Source organism: Nansenia antarctica (assembly GCF_963989245.1).
Source record: "Nansenia antarctica genome assembly, chromosome: 19".
NCBI lineage: Eukaryota > Metazoa > Chordata > Actinopteri > Argentiniformes > Microstomatidae > Nansenia > Nansenia antarctica.
This window is the reverse complement of record NC_137692.1, coordinates 22,366,545-22,376,544: the sequence shown is the minus strand read 5'-3', so window position 1 is coordinate 22,376,544 and position 10,000 is coordinate 22,366,545. Positions and strand designations below refer to the sequence as shown.

The 10,000-nt window shown below is 45.1% G+C and overlaps 1 protein-coding gene across 1 annotated transcript in view; it reads right to left on the bottom strand.

Moving 5' to 3' along the window:
- Positions 1 to 10,000, bottom strand: part of col4a4 (collagen, type IV, alpha 4) — a gene marked incomplete at both ends in the record, with an annotated part of 67,649 nt that overhangs the window by 9,123 nt on the left and 48,526 nt on the right. The window contains 11 exons of the mRNA XM_080549057.1: positions 901 to 964; positions 1,410 to 1,591; positions 2,068 to 2,175; positions 2,945 to 3,088; positions 4,172 to 4,339; positions 4,822 to 4,983; positions 5,395 to 5,613; positions 6,668 to 6,736; positions 7,421 to 7,596; positions 8,279 to 8,377; positions 9,670 to 9,824. Coding sequence (XP_080405183.1) covers positions 901 to 964; positions 1,410 to 1,591; positions 2,068 to 2,175; positions 2,945 to 3,088; positions 4,172 to 4,339; positions 4,822 to 4,983; positions 5,395 to 5,613; positions 6,668 to 6,736; positions 7,421 to 7,596; positions 8,279 to 8,377; positions 9,670 to 9,824 — 1,546 coding nt within the window. The remainder of the gene's footprint in view (positions 1 to 900; positions 965 to 1,409; positions 1,592 to 2,067; positions 2,176 to 2,944; positions 3,089 to 4,171; positions 4,340 to 4,821; positions 4,984 to 5,394; positions 5,614 to 6,667; positions 6,737 to 7,420; positions 7,597 to 8,278; positions 8,378 to 9,669; positions 9,825 to 10,000) is intronic.

Below are 10,000 nucleotides of genomic sequence, written 5' to 3'. Positions count from 1 at the left end.
CATCAACACTACTCGTGGAATTTAGAGAGCAACATACCTCTACGCAATAGATTCACTGAGATAGCCTAGGGGATCCCCAAAACTACGGTCCGCCCGCACATTTATTAATAACATTATTAGTTAGTTTCACCCTCCAACAGAATGGTACATTGCTGGTAGGCAAACTGGTCGTAGTCGCTCTATGAGTAGAGGGCTGCATGGGAATTTTCCTGGCTACACAGTGTACAGGTTTTTACTTTTGCCTGCTTGTGGCTCTGTCAGTATGTAAAGCGCATTGAGTCGCATCTTGTGAGAAATGCGCTATACAAATAAAACCTGATTTGATTTGATTTGAAATGAGAGCAGACAAAGTGTCAAAGCTAAAAAGTGGACCATCAGCTCAGCAGAATACGTTGTACGCCAAACCCAGTTGAATCAGTCATCCGGGACAGTTTTCAGGTAGCTAAACTGATTGCAACCAGCAGTAGGCCATTCAGTGAATATATGCATAGGTAAGCCCACTGTTTTGATTTCAATAGCAATTAATATGAAAACATTTCATTATGATAGTAATAACGCTCTTTTAATTGGCGACACACATCTCTTGAAAAGTAATGCCCAAAGTAATGCCCAAATGCACCACTCAGTACAAAATAATGAACTAATCTAGCATTATAATAATAATAATCTAGGCATAATGAACAAATATGAAATCATAATAAAATCTCCACAATAATAATGGTAGTCGCTCCGGCCCATATCCTGTTCTGTTACAGACGACCCCCCCCCCCCCCCCCGGCCCCCCCTCAGAGAAAGGAACAATGATGTGGCCCTCACAGAAAAAAGGTTTTGGGACCGCTGGTCTAAACCATATATGAGATAAAGACGATATTGACAAACTGTTGTGTCTATGAACTGTACCTTTGATCCCAGTGTATCCTGGGAAGCCAGGCGTGCCTGATGATCCAGTACACCCAGGGTCACCCTTTAAAAACATCAACAACAACATTAACATGACATAGCATGACTAACTGTACGTGCAGGAGGTGTGGAGATGTATGTATGTTTCTATCTTTTAACTGTGCTGGAAATGCTTGGATGTGTGCCACTGTCTGGCTTGTGTGTTCTTTTAAACTGATTTTGTTTCAGCGGATTTTGAATTCAATTCTCTGAGAGACTGGTAGCCAGTGCAGGGATTTCAGGATTGGTGTAACGTGTTCAAATTCCTTTGTTTTTGTTAGGACCCTAGCAGCGGCGTTTTTGGATGAGCTGCAATTTACGAACAGCTCCTTTAGATAGGCCTGTTAGTAGACCATTACAATAATCAAGTCTACTCGAAACAAATGCATGGATGAGTTTTTCAAGGTCTTGCTTGGACATGAAACCTCTCATTCTTGTTATGTTTTTCAGGTATATAATAACCTTCCTACCTGATCTCCGGTCTCTCCAGGGAAGCCGATGATCCCTCTCTGGCCTGGAAGCCCAGGTAGGCCCAGTTCCCCTGGCCGTCCACACGAGCCGGGGGGTCCCCGAGGACCGCTCTCTCCCCCGGGGGGGCCCTCTAGGCCCAGGTAGCCTGGCTCCCCCCTCCCCCCCGCAGGACCCTTGTCACCTGAGAGGTTAAAAAATAAATGTATGTCATCATTTCCTGCCTCTCTCTCTGCTTTGGAACATTAGTACCATTTCTATTCCCTTCAGATGAATGTCAAAATTAGAAATGATTACAGTGTTAACACTAGAACAGCCATGAGGGTTCATTTGACCCCTGTGAGTAAAATAAATGTTATATCTTTGCACTCGATCAAATTTCAGGACCCTCCTTTCATGACTTTTCCTAGATATGTGTGTTCTACCACCCCAGTATCCTTACATTTTACATTTTCAAAATCACATCAGGATAAGCTAGTATAAAGCTATTTTGCTGTTTTTCTGTGTAGGAGGAGGCAGGCTAATTTACAAGCGTCCAACTGGTGGTCGTTGTGTGTAAATAGCAGCTTGAGCATTGTAAAGAGTCCCGACTAGGCGGTTCTTTTAGTAGGTAAAAAAGGCACGACTGTTCGAAGAAAATGGCTGTCGCCCTTCTCGTACCTCGTGGCCCAGTGAAGCCATCGAGGCCGGGCTCTCCGGGGGCTCCTGCTCTTCCTTTAATGAGAATCCACTTGGTGACTCCAGGGTCCCCGATGACTCCTCTGCCCCCTGGTGGACAAAAAGCAAATCATCGTGACGTTAGAATTATAAGGTTCTATCTCCATTCTTGTCAAAATTGAGTTTTTTACATAATCTGATCCATTAGGTGTTTATTAATGCCTGTGTGGTGTTATTCTTAAAATGTTGACATTTTTGAGTTAGTAATTCATAAAATACAAAGGTTCCATCTAACAAAACATAATGGAATGTAAAAACTTTGACGTTCAATATCTCTGAACTGCCCTAAACGGAGATGGGGTATCTGGCACTAAAGGAAGGCCTTCCCTTCCTGTAAGAGATGTGCCAAGAACTGTGGCGCAGATGATGATTATGATTGGTCAAGCAAGAGTAGTGATGTCATCAGGCAGGAAACTGCTACAGTATATAATGCTTGCCCCTCTGACAGGAAGGAGCTTTTTTGACTGCTATTTTCTCTCTGCTTAATAAAACTTTGCTTAATAAAAGGCCTCATTTGAGTCAATTGGTTTAAGCTCTTTCTGCTTTATAAGTTCTACTCCATCTACTAAGAATCAATTAAATCCACAACAATGATCATAGTATATATGTTACGGTACATGTGGGAATACGGTACATGTGGAAAAACTAGGATTAGGGTTAGGTGCTACGTCCACTTGGTACATGCTGGCATGTCTAACCCTACCCCTAATCCTAACCCTACCCCTAACCCTAACCTTAACCGTAGCACCCTAGCATCTAACCCTAACCCTAGTTTTCCCACATGTACCGTTTTCCCACATGTACCGTAACATACTCATACCTGTTTCTCCTTTAACGCCCTCGTCTCCTGCTAAGCCGTGCCGGCCGTCAAAGCCTCTCTCCCCTTTCCTCCCTTGAGGTCCTGTAGGTCCGCTCCGTCCCGGACTGCCTGAAGACCCGTCCCTACCAGGGATCCCTTCCAGACCTTCATGGGGAATGTCATAGTCATAGTTATAGGGGGTGTTCTCACTAGAACATTTGCTTCACTTGAAACGGAGTTTAGGATAAAGTTCGCTTTGCTCTGCGTCGTTTGGAGCTGTGAGAACGCGCATTCGAAGTCGCTCCCGCAGCAAAGAACCCTCGGATGCTCCGCTTGAAAAGGGTGTTTTCGCTTCGGTTAGAAACGACGCATCCATTACTTTGCTTCGCTTCGCTTTTGGTGAGAACGCTGCCCGACACAGGAAAACAACAGCGCACGCGATAAGAGCGGAACAACGGAACAACAAAAATAATTCTACATTTTTCTGACCAATAACCTACCACGTCTGTTGCTTTGATTGCGTATGTTACTTCGTTTAAATGAAGGGCTGTGACAACGCAAATCAGAGAAATTATTTATGCAACAATGTTGCGAACTCATCCACTTGCTCCGGGTCTCGATTCGGACTTTCAGTTGAGACTTGAATGTCACATCATATTAGTGTAGTATATAGCATGGTCTATGCCTCTAAAAGAACATTCATGAAGGAACATTAGAGATGATACTATAGGAGTTTCAGGTATATAGTGTCTTAAAAGTTTATAAAACAATAGTAAGTAAGTAAGTAAGTAAGTAAGTAATGTTTATTTATATAGCACATTTACAACGACAAAACAGCCGCCCGAAGTCCTTAACAGATAAAACACAAGTAAAAGAGAAAACAACAAATACAAATACACTAAAAACAAGGAAATGCAATAGAAAATACTACAAGGTGCAGAAATAAAAGTGCAGAAAAGTGCTGTGTGTTGTCGGGAGGCAGGCTGACCTCAGGTCAAAGGCCAGGGAGAAGAGGTGCGTTTTAGCTAACGTTTTCAAAGCCTCGACGCTCTGGGCGGATCTGACGTGTGTCCTCCCTGGCTATTCCAGAGCCTAGGGGCTGCTTTAGAGAAGGCTCTATCCCCTCTGGTTTTGAGTCATAGTGACATGGCCACACGGAAGAAACTCAATGCTGCTGTTGGTTGTCTATGTGTTGGACTATGGTTGTTGCTACGTTCGTTCACTACAAATAACGAGCTATTCTCTTACCCTTCTGGCCGTCAGGTGCCGGTAGGCCCGGGTCCCCTAGCGGGCCTGTGGGTCCTTGGGCCCCGGGGTACCCTGGGAACCCAGGAGAACCGTGCTTCCCCGTGTTTCCTTTAGGACCGGTCCCGGGCAGACCCGTCTCTCCAGCGTCACCTTTCTCTCCAGCGCAACCTAGAAAACACAGAAAACACATCACAGAGACATGATACACACACACACACACACACACACATCACAGAGAACTGGACACACACACATCACAGAGAAATGATACACACACACACACACAACATAAAAATCACAGAGAAATGATACACACACACACACACACACACACACACAACCTAGAAAACACACACATCACAGAGAAATGATATACAAACACACACACACACAGCCACACACACATCACAGAGAAATGATATACACACACACACGCACACACACACACACACACACACACACACACACAACCTAGAAAACACACACATCACAGAGAAATGATACACACACACACAGCCACACACACATCACAGAGAAATGATACACACACACACACACACACACACACACACATCACAGAGAACTGATACACACACACACACACACACACACAGCCACAGCCACACACACACACACACACACACACACACCTGGGGGGCCGATGTCTCCTGTGGGTCCCGTGGGTCCTGGGAGACCGTCAGCCCCTCCCTCACACAGCCCAGGGGTCAGACCCACAGGCCCGGTTCTGCCCGTAGCACCACCTTCCCCCTGCTCCCCCTTCCTCCCCAGGGCGCCAGCCAGCCCAGTCGGACCTGAAGTGGAGTAGAGAGAACAGTCGGTCAAACCCATCACGTATGAACCAAAAATAACCCCTTTTCTTTTGAACAATTTCTGCTGAACTTTCATGACCAGTCAGTCCAGGAGTATTAAAATGGTAAATGGTAAATGGACTGCACTTATATATCGCCTTTATCCAAAGCGCTTTACAACGGCCTCTCATTCACCCATTCACACACACATATTCACACACCAATGGCAGCAAGCTACCATGCAAGGCGCCAGCCCGCTCACTGGGAGCAATTTTGGGGTTCAGTGTCTTTCCCAAGGACACTTCGACATGTGGCCAGCCGGGGCTCGAACCGCCGATCTGCCAACCTTGCGATCATTAGACGGCGACTCTACCTCCTGACCTCAATTAACGCTCATCACTAACTGGTTGGTACCTGTTAATCCAGCTGGACCTGGCGGGCCTGGGACTCCTTTGGGCCCCGCCAGCCCCGGTGCTCCTAGGGGGCCCACGGCGCCTGGAGCCCCCGGTCCAGAGTTCCCCACGGGCCCCTTCAGCCCCGGAGAGCCCCTGGCACCGGGGGAGCCGGGGGTACCGTCGAAGCTCAGCCCCTCAGAACCCGCGTCTCCAGAATCCCCCCCGCACCCGATAGAGCCTTCAGAGGGGAGAACATTTACATTTACATTTACATTTTTGGCATTTAGCAGACGCCTTATTCCAAAGCGACTTTATCTATCAATACATTTGAATACTAAGCAAGGGAATCATCAGTCCACCAGTCGTAGCAGGAAGAGTAATCCAGCTCAGGCCCGGGGCCATTGATAGAAGGAAAAACCTTCTTCTATCACCTTCTTCTAAACCCATTATTTATTTATTTCTGACACTGGAGAAACAGAGAAACAGTACAAGGGGGGCAATAGAAGCTTTTAGGGACACAGTAGAGGGGAAAAGCGGGTGTCTTCAGGAGACACAGTGCTGAGGGGCAGAAGATGTCTCAGGAGGAGCAGTTAAAGTGTACAACAGGGAATGATGTCACATACTCTAATTGCGAAAATGTTACGACTATTTTGTTTCACATTACCAATACACAGTACTCAAGTTGTGAAAGAAAATCAGGGGGGATGGTGGATTTGATCATATGGGGACTATTTTAGCATCCCCACAGCATCAGTGACTTCAGTGTCAGTGACTTGGTAAAAATGTAATTGTTGCATGTGTGCGTGCCCCCCCCCCCCTTGGCCACAGTATTTTACTCAATATGCGCAAAACTAAATGTTGAAATAGCAGTAATACCACGTTAATTGATAACATGACATAATGGATGGTTAGGGGGGATGGCAGTTTTTAGAAGGGGGATGATTTTGACCGTTTTTATTTCAGGGGGGGATGCCATCCCCCATTATTTCAGGGGGGGTAATCTCCACCTGTGGGTCCAGGTAGTCCAGACAATCCGATGTCCCCTTTCTCTCCCTTTAGCCCCTCCGGTCCGAGAGGTCCACGAAAGCCAGGGGGTCCCGCCCCTCCGTTGAGCCCTAGGCAGCATAACATGGGAGAGACGTCATTCAATAATCCTTATTTGTATTCATCCTTTATTTATACACAGATCTTACGGACACCTGTCTCTTTTACAAAACAGCCCTGTAATGACAAGGTATACAACCTCTACAGCAGATAACGTCAAAGAAACATCCAGGTGGGTGTAGGTTTACCTGGGCGTCCCGCCTCGCCCTTCTCCCCAGGGGGGCCAGGGTTACTGGGCACGCAGGGGAGGGTGTCACCTGCATGGTACAGATAACGAGATGAAGAGGACATTGCTAGCATATAGGGCATATAGGACATAGGACATATAGGACATAGGACAGGACACACCCAATAGAGCTCTCAGGTCTTCTGACGCTGGTTTTCTCTGTGTACCACATGTACAAAAGAAGAGATTTGGTGAGGCTGCATTCTCATGTTATGCACCCAGATTGTGGAATGCACTGCCAGTTTACATTAGGGATGCAACCTCAGCACATTATGTTCAAGTCAAGACTTAAAAACCCATCTTTTTAATATTGCCTTTAAATGACTAAATAATTAAATGATGATTATATAATGATTGGAGAACTTTGAGCTGCGATGTTTTTGCAGGAAAAGTGCTATACAAATAAAACGTTATTATTATTATTTACTTGACGATTTCAAGATTCAAGATAGCTTTATTGTCTGTCACACAGTGACAGAAATTCTCCTTTGACAGGCAGAAGTGCAGCTCAAGAATACCGTTTCCACATTAAAAACACACATAGGTCACATACATTAATACATACAATAAAAACAGACAGACATAGCAGTGTTTATACAATTTTAAAAAGTCCAGTCATTTAAAAATAATAGTAAAAAAACTGTGTTATGGTTTAAAAAGGTAAAACAAACTGCCAGAATGACTTGGGTGAAAGTTCCACAGACAGACACCTTACCTGGAACACCTTTGAGGCCCGGGGCTCCCCTGAACCCTGGGGGTCCGTGGTCTCCAGAGAGCCCCCGCTGCCCCACCGCACCGACGACATCAGGGCCCGGCACGCCGGTCGGCCCAGTAATCCCCTTCGGCCCGTCGAAACCTGGATACCCTCTGTCACCAGGGAACCCTGGGTAACTGTGCCCCTGAGTGATTCAGCAGTTAGGAGAAAACCAATCAAACTCAAACAGGTCGAGGGAGGTCACTCCCATTATGTTATGGTGTGAAAACATTTCAGGCGATAAATTAGACAAAAGAAGGAAGTAGAGTCAAATCTTATTCTGTATGTTGGCAACAGTGGATATGACTTTGACTCTATTTTAATGGCATTAAAAAACGGTCTTAGCGCAAGCGCAGGCAACTGACGGGGAAGCTATAGGGTACGTCTGAAATATTAGTGCTTTTTTCACAGCCAACTGCCATTTTGAATTTTCAAACATTTTCAACTGACGACACTTGGCCCTGGTCATTGTCGTGAACTACTCTAATATGCTACTGCTAAGCTACTCTAGCATACAAGACGACGCTCCAACGCTGTGGTAATATTTCACCTGTTACTGCAGACACAAATTGCCATTGCATACGCCTGCGTTAGGGTTTCTTTCTTTGTGCAGACTAAAAACAGAGCCCTTGTGTGGGGAGCATGGTGCGTTCTGGCCTGCAGAGGGAGCCAGACTGTTGGTGGGGGATGGATAACGAGTCTATATTACTGACACCTGTCCGTAATCAGCCCGTCATCCATCCCCCACCAACAGTCTGGCTCCCTCTGCAGGCCAGAACGCGCCATGCTCCCCACACCTTGGTGACTTGGTCGACTCACCTCTGAGCCGGTTTCACCAACCGCTCCGGTCTTCCCGTCGTCTCCCCTCCTTCCAGTGAAGCCGGGACGACCAGGGGGTCCTGAAGGGCCTTGTTCTCCCTTCACACCTAGAGAACCACAAGCACACGCACATGTAGTCATAATAATAATAATAATAATAATAATGCATTTTATTTGTATTGCACTTTTCATTCAAAAGAATCTCAGAGTGTTACAGAGTTTAAAAAGAAACAGCCTAAAAACATAATAAGTTAAAAACAAAAAACAACCTGAAAAACATAATAAGTTAAAAACATCGTAAAAAAAAGAACACAAAATAAATCACAAGAATGAACACAGGTTCAACAGTTGAAAGGCCTTTTTGAATAAAAAAGGTTTTTAGGCCTGTCTTAAAAGAGTCCAGGCTCTGTACTGCCCTTAGCTGGCTAGGAAGGCTGTAGTGTAGACAAAACAAGGAAATACTGCAACACAACGCAACAACAACAGATTCATAAACACGGAGGTGGGAGGGATTGAGGGATTATCAAATCGTGATCTTAGAATGATAAGGTTCTATCTCCGTTTAGGGCAGTTCAGAGATATTGAGAGTCAAAGTTTTTACATCTCATTATGTTTTGTGAGATGGAACCTTTGTATTTTATGAATTACTAACTCAAATTAATTATTTATTCAAAATAACACCACACAGGCATTAATAAACACCTAATGGATCAGATTATGTAAAAAACTCAATTTTGACAAAAATTTAGATAGAACCTTATAATTCTAACGTCACGAAATGACAAGGAAGGTTCATAAGAAGAATGGTCACTTACCTTTGATATCCATTATATAGAGATCACCTTTGTGTCCTTTGGTACCCCGGACCCCTGGGAACCCTGGGAGACCCTATACAATGAAAACAAATAAATAAATAAAAAGTCCACGGCTGAGGTCACACTTTATGTAGGGCTGGAAAACACTCCAGCCATCTGTACGATCAGCAATAGTTCATCAACGTTTTCCACAGGCATTAGGCTTTTATTTTTTCCAACTATACACCTAGCCTTCCACGCACACTCATAGTCATACACACATTACACACATACACACTGATACGCAGCACTTTTGTTGTAAACAATGTCCAAAACTGTATTCTGATCGTATCTTGTATTATGTTCTGGTGTATTGTATGCTCTTTGTGTGTTTCTTGGTGCATTGTTTTTTCTATGTTCTTGTCTTGGTTGTTTCTGTCTACCAACGAGGACCACGTTGGAAACAAGTGTTTCAGTTACACTTTTACCTGCTATCCTCTGGGATGTACTGTCTGTACTTTTTACCCAAATCAATCAAACAATCAATCAATCAATCAATCACTCAATCATCCTACAATGAGTAGTGTTGACACTCACATCTGGCCCGACTCCTCCCATGTCTCCAGGGAAACCAAGGTCCCCCCTGAGGCCCAGTTGCCCAGGGAGACCAGGTAAGCCGGGCAGGCCGGGGACTCCGAGGGCGCCGGGGGGTCCGGGTAGGGGAGGCTGACAGGCACAGTCACCAGCGCCCCCTGCAGGTAAGACAGAGGCACAGCACCGTATTTTTTCGGACTATAAGTCACACTTTTTTTTATAGTTTGGCTGGTCCTGCGACTTATAGTCAGGTGCGACTTATATATCCAAATATATAGAATTTAACATGTTTTTAAATAAATGCGACTTATAGTCCAGTGCGACTTATATTAGT